The sequence below is a fragment of the Scyliorhinus canicula genome, chromosome 16 (genome assembly GCF_902713615.1).
Source record: "Scyliorhinus canicula chromosome 16, sScyCan1.1, whole genome shotgun sequence".
In the NCBI taxonomy this organism is placed as follows: domain Eukaryota; kingdom Metazoa; phylum Chordata; class Chondrichthyes; order Carcharhiniformes; family Scyliorhinidae; genus Scyliorhinus; species Scyliorhinus canicula.
In genome coordinates, this window is record NC_052161.1 from 131,399,972 (window position 1) to 131,418,478 (window position 18,507).

General features: G+C 47.0%; 1 protein-coding gene across 1 annotated transcript in view; it reads left to right on the forward strand.

Moving 5' to 3' along the window:
• Positions 1 to 5,370: 5,370 nt before the first annotated feature.
• The window catches only part of ttc34 (tetratricopeptide repeat domain 34), a 68,461-nt gene continuing 55,324 nt past the window's right edge, over positions 5,371 to 18,507 (forward strand). Inside the window, exons 1-2 of the mRNA XM_038822047.1 lie at positions 5,371 to 6,704; positions 8,140 to 8,365. Of these exons, the coding sequence (XP_038677975.1) occupies positions 5,422 to 6,704; positions 8,140 to 8,365 (1,509 nt within the window). The 5' untranslated portion in view covers positions 5,371 to 5,421. The remainder of the gene's footprint in view (positions 6,705 to 8,139; positions 8,366 to 18,507) is intronic.

Here is an 18,507-nt window from a genome sequence, read left to right on the forward strand (position 1 = left end):
TTTGGTTATCTGTCCCATCTCCTTATGTGACAAGAGGATTGAATTTAATAACACCCTGTAAAATGTTGTAACATTTTATTGCAGTAAATTCTCATGGTGATTTTTAAATTAGGGGAACATCACACGCAATGTGAGTGTTATTTACACCGGAAAGTCAATAAAATCACTTGTATTCATATAATGCCTTTCATGATCTAAAAATCCAAAGCATTTCACAGTCAATTAAGTATTTTTGAAGTGTAGACATTGTTGTCATGAATGTAAAATTTGCCCAGAGCAAGGTCTCCCACAAACGACAACAGGAAGCAGTGTTGAAATGAATGGGTCATTTTCAGGTTGGGAGCTGTAACTAGTGGATTGCCACAAGGATCCGTGCTGGGCCTCAACTAGTTCTAATCTATACAAGGCTTGGATAAAACATGGTTGCTAAATTTGCTGATGGTACAAAGATAGGTCGGAAAGCAAATGGTGAGGACAACATAAAAGTCTACATACAAAGAGATTTTGAAGAATGGGCAAAAATTGGCAGGTGGGAGGATAATGTGGGAAAATGTGAACTGATCCATTTAGGGAAGAATAGAAAGGCAGGATATTTTTAAAATGGAGACAGATTGCACATTTGTGGTACACGGAGATCTGGATATCCTGGTGCATGAATCACAAAATGTTAGTTTGCAGGTACAGGTGGTTAAGATAATTGGAATGGAATTTATTGCAAGGGGAATGAAATATAAAAGTAGATATAGGAAAATAGGAATAGAAGTAGGAATTCAACCTCTTGGGCTCTTTACCATTCAGCTAGATCACAGCTGATCCTGTACTTCAGTGTAATTTTCCCCAGATGATCTCCATATCCCGATACCTTTAATATCTAGGAATCTATCTGTCTTGAATATATTCAATTCACCTGCCTCAGTGAAGAAATTCCTTATCTCAGTCCTAAATGGTCTACCTCTAATATTGAGACTGTTGCAATTGCATAAGGTGTAGGAGCGACCACATAGTATACTATGTACTGTTGTACTCTCCTTACTCGAGAAAGAATATGATAGCAGAAGTTCAGAGAAAGTTCACTCGACTGATTCCTCGGATGAAAGGCTTACCTCATGAGGAAAGGTTATACTTGCATGCTTTAGAGTTTCGAAGAATGAGAGGTAATCTTATAGAAACATACACAATTGTGAGGGCAATTGACAGGGTGGATGCTGACCCCTTGTGGGAGTGACTAAAACTAATGCACACAGTTTATAAGTAATTTAAGATGAAGATTAATTTTTTTACTTGACAAATGTTTTTTTGGAGAATTCTCTTCCTCAGAGAGCAGTGAGACAGGGTCATTAAACATTTTTAAAGCTGAATTAAGCAGATTCTTGATTGACAAGAGTCAACGGGTACAGGGATAGATAGCAAAGTAGATTGGAGATCAGTCAGATCAGTCATGATTTAATCATGCTCCTAATTCATGTTTGTATGATCTGATAATCAGTGTTGATTGAGGAATAAATATTGGCCAAAACACCAGGGAGAACACCAATGCTCTTCATCTATATATTGCCCTTATCTTTTACGAGGACAGGCAGAAACTATATTTAAATGTCACATCAAACGGACAGCACCTTCAACAAAGCACTCCCTCATTAAGTGTCAGCCTGGATAGTATGCACCAGTCTTAGAAATGGGGCTTGAATTCTGAGGTAAGGCAGCTTCCACTAAGTAACAGCTGCCCACTACCTTCTCAAAGATCTTATTACATTAGTTTAATGTAATTAAAGGATTTCAGAGGATGTGTTTGTCAGTTAATTTGACCAAGGTTAGTGCAAATTTAGGATACTTCTATGCAAAATGTAATTGGGATATGGCGTGCATTACCACCAGTGCTTTAAACAGATTTGAATACATGACCACAATATGAAACTAGCACCAGAAGGCTGAATGGCTATTTCCTGACTGGAAATTTCTGAATCAGTGAAACCCTTCTAGTTTCTGCTATTATCCTGCCCAACCCTTACAAAAAAAAAAGAGGCCAGGCTAATTACTCAGCTATTGATCCGTAGATTAGTTCAAATCCCACAAATTGTGAGATTGCATCCTTTGGTAAATTATGATTCCTCCGGTCAGCCCATCATTTGGAGATATTGGCCGGGATTCTCCCCTACCCGGCGGGGCGGGGGTCCCGGCGTGAACCACTCCGGCGTCGGGCCGCCATAAAAGGTGCGGCAAGCCCTCACATTGAGGGGCTAGGCCCGTGCCGGAGTGGTTCCCACTCCGCCAGCTGGCGTGAACGGCTTTTGACGCCACGCCTGCGGGGGCCGAAAGGATTTTGCCGGCCAGCATAAGTCCACGCATGCGCCGGAGCGTCAGCTGACGTCATACCGGCGCATGCGCTGGGGTCCACCCTCCGATCGGTGGGCCCCGATTGAGGGGCAGTCCACCGTGGGGGCACCCCCAGGGTCAGATCATCCCGCACCCTCCCCCAGGACCACGCCCGCGCCGCCAATCAGGTAGGTGGTTTAATCCACATCGGCAGGAGAGGCCTGTCAGCGGCGGGACTTCGGCCCATCGCAGGCTGGAGAATCGCCGTGGGGGGCACGCCGACCGGTGCAATTCCCGCCCCCGCCGAATCTCGGGGGGGGCGGAGAATTCGGGACACAGCGGGGGCGGGATTGACGCCGGCCCCAGGCGATTCGACCCGGCGGGGGGTCGGAGAATCCCGCCCCTTGTTCCTGGAGTCTTATTTGAGGCATAGAATCCATAAAGTGCAAAAGGAGGCTTTTCGGCACTGACCCTGCTTAAGAGCATTTCCCTTACCTAGACATCTTTGAAGACTATGGGGAAATTTAGCATTCTAATTCACCTAACCTGCACATCCACGCAGACACAGGGAGAATGTGTAAACTTCAGTCACTCGAGGCCGGATTCGAACCGGGTCCCAGGTGCTGTGAAGCAGCAATACTAACCGTCATGCTATTTAAACGCAAGCCAGTTCTTTGTTCCCCAGAGAAACCGGCTACCTCACATACTCTTAATGCCATCTAATGTCCTCACAACGAGGTTTATTCCTGCTGCCAGGGAGATTTTAAAGTAAGAGGAGCAAGGAGAGAGTATGAAAAGAGACTGGCAATATTAAGGGTGGTTAAAAGAAAGAGTAGGACTGATTTAGAAAAAGGAACTTGCGCAATTCGACAGGAGAAACAGCGGTTGCCTATTTTAAATAAACCAATAGGGTTGGCTGTGTTGCTTCAGTGTCACCAAGAGAGATAACTACACAATTTCCTCATTCAAATATAATGAAACCAAGACATTCTTGTGAATAAGACATTTCATGGCTGAAGATGCATAGTTGTCAGTGATTCTATTGCGCAATGTAGAAAGATTACCACAATCTTGCTTCTAAATGTGTAATTTGGAAAGCCGCAGTGGTGTCTGGTGATGTTATCGTCTGAAGACCATTCCATTGTCCATCATTAATATTGAGTTTTGTTCTTCTGTGCAGGAAGAGTTTCGGGCGCTACACCGGACCATCCCACGCCACCTATAAGAGGGTCACTGAGCCCACGCACCTCATATAATAAGGATAATGCCAGCCTGGGACCCTGGTAGTGCCCTTTCCAGCACCACTTGGGCACCTTGGCAATACCAGGATGCCCAGGTGGTATCAGGGGTGCCAGCCGCACCACCCTGACCAGCCATCTAATGGCCCCAGGTGCTGGTAAGCCTGGTCCCCGCTAGTGGAGACCAGTACTAACCGCCGCTCGAGGAGAAGGGATTCGATCCCATTGCCTTGATTAGATCAGGAAAGTGCATATTAAAGGGAGACTAGCTATTCAGTATCATTCACAGATCTGGAAAGTTGTGGGCAGGATCCAGATCACGGCATCTCGTGAGATCCTATTAGATCTCGTGAGGTACGATGAGCTGGGCAAATCCTGAAAGAGGCCTCTCTTGGGATCCACCTGTCGCATCCCGATTCCGGTGGGATGCAGCCGGTAGATTGTGGCCATTGTTATCTTTCATTCCCTGACCGTTGTCAAGAGGCTGATATTAGGAATGCTTAACGTTTGCAGTCTAGTGATAAAGTTACTACTGTCCAGAGTCGAGCAGCTCCTTTGTTCTGAAGACCAGAGGCGTGAGAAACTGAGCTGTACACAGAAGGAAATTCTCTGTTTTCCATGTCAGATCTGTTCAATATTAGGCACCCTGTTTGAATTCGACCTCCTGACTCCCGTCTCATGGAAGCTGTGGTAGTGACTCCAGTTGGAAATCAGAAAATTTCTTTGCTGGTCAGTATTTAGCCCAATAGTTTGCTCAATTGGTCATCTGAATTATTAATGTAAGATCTACCTTTTTAAGGCTTCCACAAAGGGCTGGTTTAGCTCACTCGGCTAAATCGCTGGCTTTTAAAGCAGACCAAGCAGGCCAGCAGTACGGTTCGATTCCCGTACCAGCCTCCCCGGACAGGCGCCGGAATGTGGCGACTAGGGGCTTTTCACAGTAACTTCATTGAAGCCTACTCGTGACAATAAGCAATTTCCATTCCATAAGGAGCTTGTTTCCCTTCTCACCTGTTAAGTATTTCTTGTTACTGTTACCATCAGTGAGTGGTGGACACCATGATGTATCCCTTCTAATCGCCAAAACTATCTATTTTACATGACTTCTCGCCTATACTTTGAAATACTAAGTCCTCAGAATTCAAACCTAATACTATATAACCCACATGTTTCCAGAGTCATTTTTTAAAAATGCTGGGAAAACTCAGCAGGTTTAGCAGCATCTGTGAAGAGAGACAGAGTTAATGTTCAGAGTCCGCAATAGCTCTTTAGAGCTGTTCCCGTTGTCACCGGAGGGATCTCTGATGTTCGTCGGTGTTGGTGGGATGTGTTAGGGGTTTTGCAAATACAGTAGCTGAATAGAAAGCATGAGCACCTGACGAGCGGGCTGGCGTAAAAGCCAGTTACCGGAGGGACTGGTTGGGTTAAAATTGTCACGTGAAGATTACTTCTATCGATCTAATCTGCAATTTTTGCATGTTTCTTCTTTTGCAGATACGGATGAATTTGCACACATGGAAATCTCTGGCGTGCCGGCGGCTCAGTCGTGATGTCTGAAGAGGAGCTGCCTACCCAGCTCTGCATCAAGGGGGACCAGTACCTTGCGAGCGGTTCTCCGGCCCAAGCCACCGCATGTTACACCACCGCTTTCAGCCAAAGCGCCGAGGCGACCGTCCGGCATGTCCAATCCTTGGGGGAGCTCGGCCTGGGCGACGTGCTGGCGGTGCTGGAGGGCTGGTGCGCCGACCAAAGCTGGGTCCCGAGGCCAGCGGGCGGCGAGGCCGCGGGCAAGGCGCCCGTCAGCGTGGGGGTGGCCGCCGTCTTCCTCTCCACGCTGAGCCCCAGCAACCTGGCGGCCTCGGTGCTGAAGATGGATGCGCTCCTGAGGAGCGGCCGGCACCAGGAGGCGGTGAGCCGCTGCAACGCTTTGCTCAACGCGCACCCGGGGCATGCGCTGGGACTGCTGCTGACCAGGGCCCTGGCCTGGGTCCTGTCCGACAGACACTCGGCCAACGGTGTGGTGGATTACCTGCAGGCTTTCGTGAAGCGGCAGGACGAGACCGTGGCGTTCGTCACCACCCGGCAGAGGAGAGACTTGCCCAGCATCGTGCGAGCCTTCGACGACTACATTTCGCTGCACGAAGGGAGGCGGCAAAATGGCGGCGCGTCCGGGCTGCTGGCCTATTGCCGCCGTTTCCTGGCGCTCGTGGCTCCCCGTGACGTCATCGCGTCCCGAGCGTGCGGCGCCCGGCCGTTGGAGAAGTGGCGGTTGGGGGACAGCGCGGGAAGCGGCAGCGCTGCGCTCGCGCCGACCCCGGGCCTCGCCCACTCGAAGCCTGAGGAGAAGGCCTCGTTGCTGGTGGGCCGGGCCGCCGCTCTCTTCGCCATGGGCAACCGCGACACGGAGGTGATCCACGACCTGACCTCGGCCTTCGACAGCAGCCCCAGGCTGGCCCGGAAACATGTCGACCAGCTCTTCGCGTCGCACCGCCTGGTGGAGCGGGCCAAGCAGCTCATCGAGGCCCAGTTAACCGAGTACAAGGAGACGGTGCGCAGCCGGGCCGACCTACGATCTGACGGGGGAGCCGAGCTCCTTGGGCCCGTCCTTGAGGCCCTGCAGCTCGTGGCCCACATCGAACCGGAGGCCAAGCGGGACCTAGAGATCCGACTGGCCGACTGCAAGCTACTGTGCGGGGACGCCCAGGGCGCCCTCCGGTTGTGCCAGGGCCTGCTCGCTGCCGATCCCAGCACCTATCACAGCACCATCCTGGTCCTCCGAGGCTTCTCCCACCTGCACGCCGGCGACCTCACGCGGGCCCTGGAAGATTTCCAGTCCATCCTGGAACACGACCTGCCTCATCCCGGGAGCTGTGTCAAGGCCATGTGCGGCCGAGGCCTGGTGCGAATGCTGTCCGGCAGCCCTTACCTGACCGCCCTGGACTACATCACCGCCAGCAGGCTGCGGCTGGACGAAGTGGCCTTGTTTGTCAAGTCCTACGTCCCCTGGAACCAGCGAGGCCTCCTGTACAAGGTCCTGCAGGAAGAAGGGCAGAAAATGCTTCAGAAAAAACACCCCAGTCCCTCAGCCAGTGCTGTGTTAAGGAAGAAGAGAAGTGCAGAACATGGGAACAGTGGCAATTATTTCAAAGAAGGGTATTACATGCGACCTCTTATATCAATACATTGTATTTTAAATCTGGCCAGAATTCTCCTTTTGCTGAACTATCCCGCCGGAGATGAATTGCCACTGATTTGTGCTCGTGCTGGGAGCGCAAATCAGAGGTGATTCACTCTGCCGTGCCATGCAAATTTATATATGGCAGGGATTGCGAGGGATTCCCTCGTGAATCCTGCTATCCGGCCGGCACCATTTTGGGTCGGCAGCTGCCCCACCACAGGATGTTCCTCCCCCTGTGTGAGAGTGACCTGAATCCACCCATGAGAGAGATTCCTGCCTGGAAGCTTTAGAGCAGCCCCCGTCAGAAACAGTGAAAATAGCACTGCTTTAAAACTCACCTGTGCAATACATCTGCTGGCTCAGGCAGAGGAAGCAGCACCTGTAAATTCCGAGAAAGAATTCCATATCAGCTGGGTGTAAACCCCTTCAGGATTCATATCATTGTGAAATTGATTTTACAAGGCTAGCTGCCTGAATTGTTCAATCTTATTTCCCTTCACACTTGAGTGGATTTCAAGTAGCCAGCTCTGAAACTAACCACAATGTTTATAAACATCTCATGATTGACAGCTCTTGGTCCACAGACACTTACGTGCTGGCGTGGGGCACAAACCTAGTTCCCGCCGCCAGTGGTGGACCGGAGCATTGGAAGTGCCTGTTTGTTTGTCCGATGCTGGATTCTACGCCGCATTGGGAGCTCCACTGAGGATGGGGGAGAATCCAGCCCCCTGTATCAATTAAGTCTGATTGCTTCTAGGAAACTGCTGGGATGTAGGAAATGAGTAATATGAGACCTGACATTTGGTAGGAGTAGAATGCTTGGGTCCGAGGGGTTTTCAAGTCCTATTTCAGGACTTAATTGCCCCTCGGTGTCCAGGGACGTATGGGCTAGGTTAAGGGATAGGGTGGGTATGGGGATCTAGGTAGCGTGCTCTTTATGAGAGTCAGTGTAGACTTGGTGGACCGAATGGCTTCCTTCTGCACTGTTGGAATGCTATGGTTACCGTAGCACTGCTGTCTCACAGCTCCAGGGTCCCGGGTTCAATTCCAGCCTCGGGTGACTGGAGTTTGCACTATCTCCCCGTGTCTGCATGGGTTTGCTCCGGTTCCCTCCCACAGTCCAAAGATGTGCAGGTTCGGTGGATTGGCTGTTCTAAATTGCCCCTTAGTGTCCAAAAGGTCACGTGGGGGTACTGCGTTACGGGTATAGAGTGGAGGGATAGGTTTAAGTATGGTGCCCTTTCCAAGGCTGGTGCAGACTCGATGGGCTAAATAGTCGTCTGCACTGTAAATTCTATGATCTAGTCAATGGTTCTATAAAAAAAATGTGCTGATTAGATGTTTGATTAGTTTTAAAGGGAAGACAAAAGTATTGATTTATTAAATGCAAACTTGTTTGCTTATTCCTAGAGATGCATTGGGTGTTCACTACCTAGCTTTGTTGCTACTGGAGCTGGAGCCATCAGATGAGGTTTCCCGAATTCTGTCTGCAGATGCCCTCTACCAGCTCGGTTGGATGGAAGATGCTCACAAGACGTTGCTGGTTTCTCTTGGCAAGAACCCTCAACATTCCTCAGTCCTGGCTCGGCTTGCCCTACTTCAGCTGAAGAAAGGCTTTCTATATGACGCCAACCAGGTACAACATCTGGGGTGCTGAAGGGAAATTAATTAAGGTAGTTAGTGTGAGGCATTGTCCAGCTTGATATTCCCTTGCATCAGTATTTCTTGAGAAAGAGGGACTGCCTCAGGGATGACTTAACTAAAGAATTTGAAAACAAATTGTTGATGTTTCGTTATTTACAGCACAGAAAGTGGTCATTCGGTGCATCGTAACTATGTTGCTTCATTGTTAGAGCAAGCTGAAAATTATTGCACAGCCTCACTCTCCCAATGGCCCTGCTGTGGCTTTACAGAGCCAGAGTCCCAGGTTCGATTCCCTGCTGAGTCACTGTGCGGAGTCCGCACGTTCTCCCCGTGTCTGCGTGGGTTTCCTCCCACAGTCCAAAGACATGCAGGTAGGTGGATTGACCATGATAAATTGCCCTTAGTGACCAAAAAAGGTTAGGAGAGGTTAGTGGGTTACGGGGATAGGGTGGAAGTGAGGGCTTAAGTGGGTTGGTGCAGACTCGATGGGCTGAATGGCCTGCACTGTATGTTCTAAATGCTCCAAATGTTTATTTGTTCTTTAACGGTACATTTGTGTGTTTACTGCTCCCAATGGTCCATGTTTCAACAAATAAAAATATGAAGGGTTTTTCCTGATCCCTTTTAGTCACAAAGATATCGTTTTTACAGCGTAAAAAGGGGATCTTCGGTCGATCACGTCCACCCCAGCCATTAAGCCTACCTTATCCCATTTTTCAGCACTTGGCCGGTAGCCTTGCATGTCATGTTACTTCAAGTGTTCATCCCTGTTCATTAGGGTTTTTTACGTGCGGTAGGGTATCGGGGCGGTCGTGGTGTTCCCAATCGTAGGAGAAGCGGCCAACGGCTCCTGCCGGCATTTCAACTGAGAATGGCAGCTGCTTCCGACTTCTAAAATTAAAACGGCTGTAAGCAGCATTGAGCAGGCCACACGCCTTGCACATACACTTGATGTCAAGTGCCCTAAATTAGCAACAAAGCAGTATACAGATGATTTATTGAGGTTTGGTTTTGTCAGTTGTACCAATGTAAATCAGGATACAAAGCCCATATGCATTATATGCAGGGAAGTACTGGTGAATGAGAGGGGGTTTCAGATTTTGAAAAAGAAGTAGTGGGTGAAAAATTCCTTTTGCGGTTGAGACCTCCCGCGGTTGAGACCTCCGAGTCCGTTATAACTGCCTCCAAATGAAAAAAACTAAACTGCTGTACCTGACCCATGACAGTGCATTTAAAAACATGCCAGAAGTGCATGAGGCTGTCGGGAGTAACTAGTGTTGAGTAAAACAAGAATTTTATTGCAATTGCCCTTCGTGACGACCTACATGTGCGGGGTTGGATTTTCCATTCTCACAAAGATGAAGACGGCACAAAGATGAAGACTGCACCTGATATGCGCATTGCCCTCTACTGTGAATCTGATTCGAATGAGATTGTGGGGACCAGGCAGGCTCCCCTTTCGTATTAAAGGTAGGCAAATATACTTGAGTCTTTGATTGGCCGGCGAGTGTTGTGAAGGTCGGCTGGTGTGGGCCCCGAAGGTCCGCCAGTTGGCAAGAGTGGGTCCTGGGAAACAAATGTTTGAAAAACACTATCTTAGATGTTGTGAGGGTTCCCGCTTCTACCACGTTTTCAGGCAGTGAGTTCCAGATTCCAACTACACTCTGTGTGGAAAAGCTTTTATTCACACGCCCTTTATCTTAAATCTATGCTCCCGATTATTAGCTTTGAGGAGAGGAACCAGAATCTTTTTTACCACAAGGTGGCAGCAATCCTCGAGTTATATCTTCAGGCAGCATACTTCAGTACAATGTTCATTGAGTGTGGCTATGACATAAGTTATAAAAAATTGCTCTTAATTTAATCCTTTCCAAAAGGCTTAAAATTCAGTAGACTAGAGGAACGGCTCATTGGCAAAATGGATGTTGACAGCAGATTTTCATCTAAATATACGCTGCATGTAGTTGGCCTTCTGTCTGAAAGTGGACATCTATGAATGGTACTGAGGAGAATACATAGCATGGGCCCCACCAACAATTGTACTGAGGAGTGTTATATAAGACTACACAAAAAAGAGAAAGACTTACATTTATAGAACCTTTCATCACCTCCAACTATCCCAAAGGTTTTACAGTTAGTGAAATGCGTTGGAAATGTTGCCACTGTTATACGGGTGTGCATAGAATTATACTGAGATGGGTAAGTGCATATTGGCACCTGTGGAAATTACACTGTGGGGCAGATTTTATATTTCCTGTCACTTCCAGCAGGGAATCTGAGATTGTGGAGGGCAGCAGGGAGCCAAAATGGTGAATAGTGCAGAATTTCAAGCCCAAATATGCGTGAGTGTGCTACTCATAGAACATAGAACAGTACAGCACAGAACAGGCCCTTCGGCCCTCGATGTTGTGCCGAGCAATGATCATCCCACTTAAACCCACATACCCCTAACCCAACAATCCCCCCATTAACCTTTACACTACGGGCAATTTAGCATGGCCAATCCACCTAACCCGCACATCTTTGGACTGTGGGAGGAAACCGGAGCACCCGGAGGAAACCCACGCACACACGGGGAGGACGTGCAGACTCCACACAGACAGTGACCCAGCCGGGAATCGAACCTGGGACCCTGGAGCTGTGAAGCATTGATGCTAACCACCATGCTACCGTGAGGCTACTCAAGGCACCAAATCCTCTCTGGTCTCTGTTCCTCCAGATAGATTCTCAATTGCAAGTTTAAAATTTAACATGACTTAAATCCTGTACCAAACCATTAATTTGTATCTAACCTTTCAAATTCTTTTACTGCCTAACTATACCTAATCTGGAGGATCATCTCCGGTATACCCTGTAACTCTACATTATTGCTATTCTCTCCTTTAATGTCACAACCCTGCATGCTTTGTGGCATCCTCCACCAACCCTATGCTGTCTGCCTTCTCTTTGTTTGAAACACCTTCTTAAAAACAACACACCCTTCAACTACTCCCAGCTCACCACTATATTCCCTCACCTCCCACCACTTTTCTGTTCTCTTGAGATGTCCTTACTTTGTGATGAAAATGTACAAACATAATTTGGTGCAGCCTACTGGAAAAGATGTGGAAGGGAACAATCTGCATTATATTACACTTTATATTGCTCTCTAACTATATTAAAGTGCATTCAGTAGTGATGCCAAACTGACATTGCTGAGGATAGCAAAGCAATGTGCCGGGGTCTTGCTGACTCAGCAGTACTGACTGGCTCATTTCTGTGAATGTATCACATGGTGGCTCTTTCCCTGCAGAATATATAATGGGGCTCTGATTGTCCAGTGTTATCTGGAATGCCCATTGTATGCAGACTATTTCAGGTAAGTCTCTGTATCAAACACTCCCTGGCTGGGTAAAGCACAGCTCAAGGCTGAATAAAGCTCCCTGTTGTCTGTCCCAACAATGTGCCTCAGCTCCAAGCCCAGTAAAATGTCACCCTATAGCACTAGTGTGACATCTTTCAATTTGGTACACCTGTCTGCCTGAGTCTCAATGCCAGTTAGTGCCCAAATTAAAGTCCATTTTGTGTTCTTTCCTATTGGAAACTAAAATCCATGTCAACCTGTTAAAGTCAACCGATACAGACGTCTTCCAACACATCAATCTGAGTTGGATTTGAATTGTACTGAGCTGATAGACAATGTCTACCCTGATGTTAACCAGGTCTCGGTGGAAACTATGTGCCCGTTAACCGATGCCATGGAATCTTTAATGTCCACCCGTTACTTCAAGTGGGACTTTTGTTTTGCATCACCTCCAAAGGACACTCCAGCAATGCAGCACATCCTCAATACTGCACTCAAATGTTGGCCTAGAACAGTGGCTCTTGAGTGTTTACTTTGGTTGAAAGACCTATTTTCAAATGGACTAGCAAAGTCCTCCCTTTAAGTTGTGGTTACGTCTCCAAAGCCTCCATTTTAATGGAGTAGAGAAGAACTGAAGACAGCTATCATCTTGAGCTGTGAAGAAACCATCAGCTACAGCACCAGGAAATGCCAAGCGTGGTTCGCCGAAATGACCACACCATTCATCAACAAGAAGAGGAAAGTCTCCCTGCCTGGCAAATCAACATAACTAGCAAGGCAAAGAGGAGAGCTCATCAATCAGCCAAGGCGGCGGTACAAAGAAATAGAGAAACAAATGGTGGGTGAGGAAGCTAAGTGAGCTGCAACTCTTTGCCGACAGCACGACACCCAGGGCTTCTTCAGTGCCACCAAGGCAATATATGGACCCAATACCTAGGCTTCGGATCGGTGCAGAGTAAGGTCAGAACCCTCTTGAGAGACATAGAAAACATCAGCCTTCAAAGAATACTTCAAAGAACTCCAAAACTGTGATACAGTCACAGATGAGGACATGTGTTTGAGGAAATCCCCAACTCCCCATCAAAGATCATCTTGGACTCCCACCAAGCGTGGGCGAAGTTCAAGCCACCAGCCACCATCAAACCTGTGAAGAATGGAAAAGTCGCTGGAGTGGATGGGATTCCAGTAGAGATTTTCAAACTTGGAGAAGAGATCACTCGTTATCTCCATCAGCTGTTACGAAAAATTTGTGATTGAGAAGAAATTCCTGCCGACCTCAGGGATGCTGTCATTGCCACCATAATGAAGGAGATAAAACAAACTGGGGGAACTATCAGACCTACTGATTCACCGGCGACAGCAAGATAATTGCCCAAATCCTCGCTATAACCATCTTCTCCCAGTGTCTGAAGAAATCCTTCCTGTTGGAGGGAAGAAAAACCTCAAAGTTTGTTCTTGACTGCTTGGTGTTGGTAAAACTTGGTTTAATTCGGAAAAACTGCACACAGGAGAGAGAGATTCTGTGACTATCCTGTAACTCGCAAAAGTCAGCTCTGCCTGTCCTCAGAATATCATGCATATATATTTAAAGTTCTTCGGAGTCACAAGCAGGTATTGACGCCACTGAATCATTCGGAACAATACAAAGTGATCAGTATGCATATTTTCTGGTTCCCATAATGGGAAAACGATTAAAGAATACAATGTTTCCGTACAATCTCATGGGTTTGTGCTTAACATATTTAACTTCGAGAAGAGGTGCGACAGTGTTGGACAGTAGATCCCTTAGACTTACTGGGGCCTCCTGTGTTTCCCTTTTCGTATTTAAATGCTCTGTGAGATGATTCAATCATTTCCAATGTGGGTGACTTTAAGCCCTTGTGTGCTGGTTTTCCCTTGGTATATGTTTAACCCCTTGCCTGCTGGTTTGCCCTTGACCTGTGCTATTACAATACTTTGAGACATCTTTATTATATCAATCCTGACACGTATAGCAATTTATTCCGCTAACACTTCCGGAAAATCAAGGAAGACTCCCGAAAGGAGAAGGGCAAAGGAAGCACTTCAAAGATACCCTGAAGGCTTACCTCAAGAAAACCAGCATTTACATCAGCGACGGGGAGACATTTGCTCAGAAGAGACCTACTTGATGGAACTCCTGGTTGAAGAGATGCAATTCTTTGAGGACATCTGATGGCAAGAGGATGCACGAGAGCCTAAGAAAGGAATACCAGCAATCTAGGGCTCAAGAGCCGATCCTACCTCCCAGAAATAACCTCCCAGGTTGAAGATGCGGCTCTAGGATCAGGCCCAACAGCCACACAAGGACCCACAGAACCTACAACCAGAGTTCTCTAGGTGGACAATCATACTCGTTCGTGAGTGCTCGCCAAAGAAAAAGATATTCCTGAAAAGTCACAACTTTAAGTCTAATGAGAATCCAGGGCTCCCATATGAATCAATGTTAAAGCCAGAGTTGGGTTCCTTCAGACTCCAGTTGCCCAGAAAAAACAATGTACACATTGAAATACTGTACCACACATGCAGTGTACTATGTATTCCGAGCTGGAATAATTTTCAAAATAAAATAAATCTTGTACATAATTTTAAAAACAATACACTCGCCTCAATATGTTTCTATCTGATGCCAGAAGTTGGTCAGTGTAAGAAGCTGCTGGAATACTGGCATTTCCTGCACCAATTAACTTCTACCATTAGATGGAGCCCATGAACTTCAGTTCAGAATCGAAGCCAGCAGCATTGTTGTTGAAAACAGGCCCTGGTAAGAAGAGGGTGGGAGGCAGGCTGAAGAGCGCCACCATGTCAGGGATGGAGTCAGGACTGAGGTAAAGAGCAGAATCTCTGTGGCAAAGAAGGGTTTGTGCCCAGGCAAACCACAGAAAAGGTAGTCTGCCAATGACTTTTAAAATGAAACTGGCAATGTTAAATGTTGACACTATAAAAATGAAATGAATGAATGAAAATCACTTATTGTCACGAGTAGGCTTCAATGAAGTTACTGTGAAAAGTCCCTAGTCACCACATTCCGGCGGCTGTTCAGGGAGGCTGATACGGGAATTGAACCGTGCTGCTGGCCTGCCCTGGTCTGCTTTAAAAGCCAGCGATTTAGCCCAGTGTGCTAAACCAGCCCCAGTTGAGCATCCCTTATCATAATTGCTTGGGTCAAGTGTGCATTGAATTTTGCAATATAATGTGATAATGCACATGTGTGGCGTGTTGGAACCTGCATATTGCCCGGGAACCTTCCCAGAGTCTTGTGAGATTTCCCATTCATGACATCACGTCAGCGCTGAAAAGTGTGGATTTTGGAATTTCTTGGTTTTCAGAATTTCAGATAAGGGATGTTCAGTAACCCCACCTACCTGCACATCTTTGTACTTGAAGGAAATCTGGTAAAGAGTTTGGGATATCTGTTCTCATTCGGATAATGGTCATTCGAAAAGAGTGTCACTGAGGAATGATTTTGCTGGTATCAAAATGTTGGAGAGATAAAAGATCTCCAAAATAAAATGTGTCGACCCAAGTCACCAATTATCAGACTGTTTTACATGCAGGAATACTTGCTCCAAGAAATTATTGGATGTCCCTAGAAGTTGTAAGAAATATGGAAAACTGGGGCAGCACGTGGCACAGTGGTGAGCATTGTTGCCTACGGCGCTGAGGACCTGGATTCGAATCCCGGCCCCGGGTCACTGTCTGTGGAGTTTGCACATTCTCCCCGTGTCTGCGTGGGTTTCACCCCCGCAACCCAAAGATGTGCAGGTTAGGTGGATTGGCCACGCTAAATTGCCCTTTAATTGGGGGGGAAAAAATTGGGTACCCTAAATTTATTTTAAAAAGAAAAATATGGAAAACTGAGTTTTTTTTCTCTAAGTGTGTTATAAATTTTTTGTTTAAAGTAAGGGAAATCTTAATTGTTGGTTGATATTGTTAAAGATGAACAGATTCTTGGCATTGGTTGATTAAGGACTGAGAACACAATAGGATAATGCAACCAACTGCTCATCACTGCATTAAAGTGGTTACAGATGCCATATTCAAATAGACATAACTTTATTTAATTTAGAGTGGATCTCACCTGTCAGGCTGAAAGAGCCAGATGATTCAGTAGCATTGTCAGATTTCCAAAGATGCAAGACATGATAGACTGCCCACATGTGGTTGGATTTAGCAAGTAACCCGCTGTATGCTTCGTGGTGGTAGGGGGTGCCTGCCAAAGGATTTCAGTTGAATGCACCCCTTTCTGCCGAGAAACCTGCGGTGGGGGTGCACTGTCGGCAGGGCAGAAAAATCTTGCCATAGTCATCAAAGCCATAAAGCTGGTTAGGGTGTGGAATGGACTGCCTGCTGTGATAGTGGAGTCGGACACTTTAGGAACTTTCAAGAGGTTATTGGATAGGCACATGGAGCACACCAGAATGACAGGGAGTGGGATAGCTTGATCTTGGTTTTGGACAATGCTCGGCACAACATCGAGGGCCGAAGGGCCTGTTCTGTGCTGTACTGTTATATGTTCTATGTTCTATTAACTATGTTAAAGTGAAACAACGTTAAATGAGGACTTACTGAAGTAATCACACCTCCCGTCTAAATTATACCATATGATATTGAAGTATTGCATGCAAAGAGTGTTTTAATTATGCTTTTGGAAGTTCCTAGTTACTTACAGATATCGCACAGCTAAGTGAACCGATTTGAATACTTAAAACTTCCCTATCGATCAAGGCTGAACTCATCTGTCATTCAGCTTGGTAACTGCGGGTCGACTTGTCAGTCTCCCTGCCTGTCTCCACTCACTCCTATTCTAGGTGAGACAATCGATTTACCACAGCTTATATGGCAACCGCAATCCTCGTCTGCCTCCTGACTCACTCCAGGCCCACTTCTGTCTTCCATTTACTTACGGACCCAATCTGAGAGTCTGTACAAAACCCCAGAGCTCCGTGAACACTGGTTTGAGAATCACTGGCCTAGATTATCTTCTCAGATCCTGCAGGCAGATTGCTAACTCGGAGACATGAAGTAGGAATTTTTTCTACGTTTAGCATAAGAAATGTTGGACGGACAAAGGCCCATCTAAAGTGCTTTCTGCTGTCCTAGAAGTCACATAACACAATGATATTGAAACTATTGAAAAGTTCCAGCGATTGATTTTTTTACCAGTTAGTATACAACAGACACAGATTTGACATCAGGAAAACCATAGTGGTTGAGGGTTTTACGGCGGCGTGATCAGGCTGACCTGACGACTAATTCTGGCCCCTACAAGGGGCCAGCACAGCACTGGAGCGGTTCACATGTGCTGCAGTGGTGCCGGTGCCAACGCGTGCATGCACATTGGCCTCCTTCAACGCGCCGGCCCCGACCCAACATGGTGCAGGACTACAGGGACCGGCGCGTAGGAAAGGAGGCCCCTAGATAGAGAGGCCGGCCGCCAATCGGTGGGTCCCGATCGTGGGCCAGGCCACATCAGAGGCCCCCCACCCCACCACAGGATCCACCAGCTGAGAGCTGGTGTGGATGGCGCCGGCGGGACTCGGCCTTTTCACGACAGCCACTCAGCCCATCCCGCGGCGGGCCGGCCACGGCGATTAGAATTGCGTGTCGGGGTGGCGTGGTGCTATTTTCACTGTTCGCGGGGATTCTCCGGCCCGGCCCCGGGCTGAGAAAATCCCACCCCATGGGTCTAAAGTCACTGTTCATCACAAGCCATATGATCAGAAATGTTAGAATAATGGTGGTTATAATAATATATATTTATGACATTGACGTGATGATGATGCGGGCGGGCCATTCAGTGCAGTACTGAGGGAGTGAATGCTACGTTGCCAGAGGTTCTGTCTTTGGGTCAGAACATTGAATTGAAATCTTATGTTCTGGTTCAGATGGACTTAAAGCAGGAATGAAGAAAGGGATTCTGGTGATCAAATAAACCAGTGAAATAATAGGCAACTGAGCTAGCTGATTTTTGTTTTGTAGATTTTGCCTCCAGTACTACAGAGCCGTTGTACCATAGAAAGGTTACAACACAGAAGGAGGCCATCTGGCCCATATTGCCCATAGCCCTGTAGCATACAGCACTTAAGGTGCAGATCCAGGTACTTTTTAAAGGGGTTTAGGGTCTCTACCTCCACCACCAAGTCGGGCAGTGAATTCCAGACTCCCACTACCTTTTGGGCAATAAAGGTTCTTCCTCATGTCCCCTCTACACCTTCTGCCACTTACCTTTGAATCTTTGTCTCCTGATTCTAGAATTCTCCACCAAGGGAAATAATTTTATCTTGTCCTCTCTGTCACTTCCCCATATCATTTTGTACACCTCATTTAAGTGCTCCCTCAGCCTTCTTTGTTCCAAGAAAAAGAATCCCAACCTATCCAATCTCTCCTCGTAGCTACACTTTGCTAGTCGTTCTTGTAAACCTCTTCTGCACTCTCTCTGGAGAAATTACGTCCATCCTGTAATGTGGTAACCAGAACTGCATACAATACTCCAGTTGTGGCCTCACCAGTCTTTTATACAATTCCTACATTATATCCTTTTATATTCTATATCGCTGACAATGAAGGAGAACATTCCATAAGCTTTCTTTACAACCTTGTCTACTTTAACTGCTGCCTTTAGGGACCTGTGTACTTGTACGCCAAGATTTCTCACTTCCTCAACCCCTCTTAGTATATTCCCATTTATTGTGTACTCCTTATAAATGTTTCACCTCTCAAATTGTATGACTTCACACTTCTCGGTATTAAATTCCATCAGCCACTTTAGC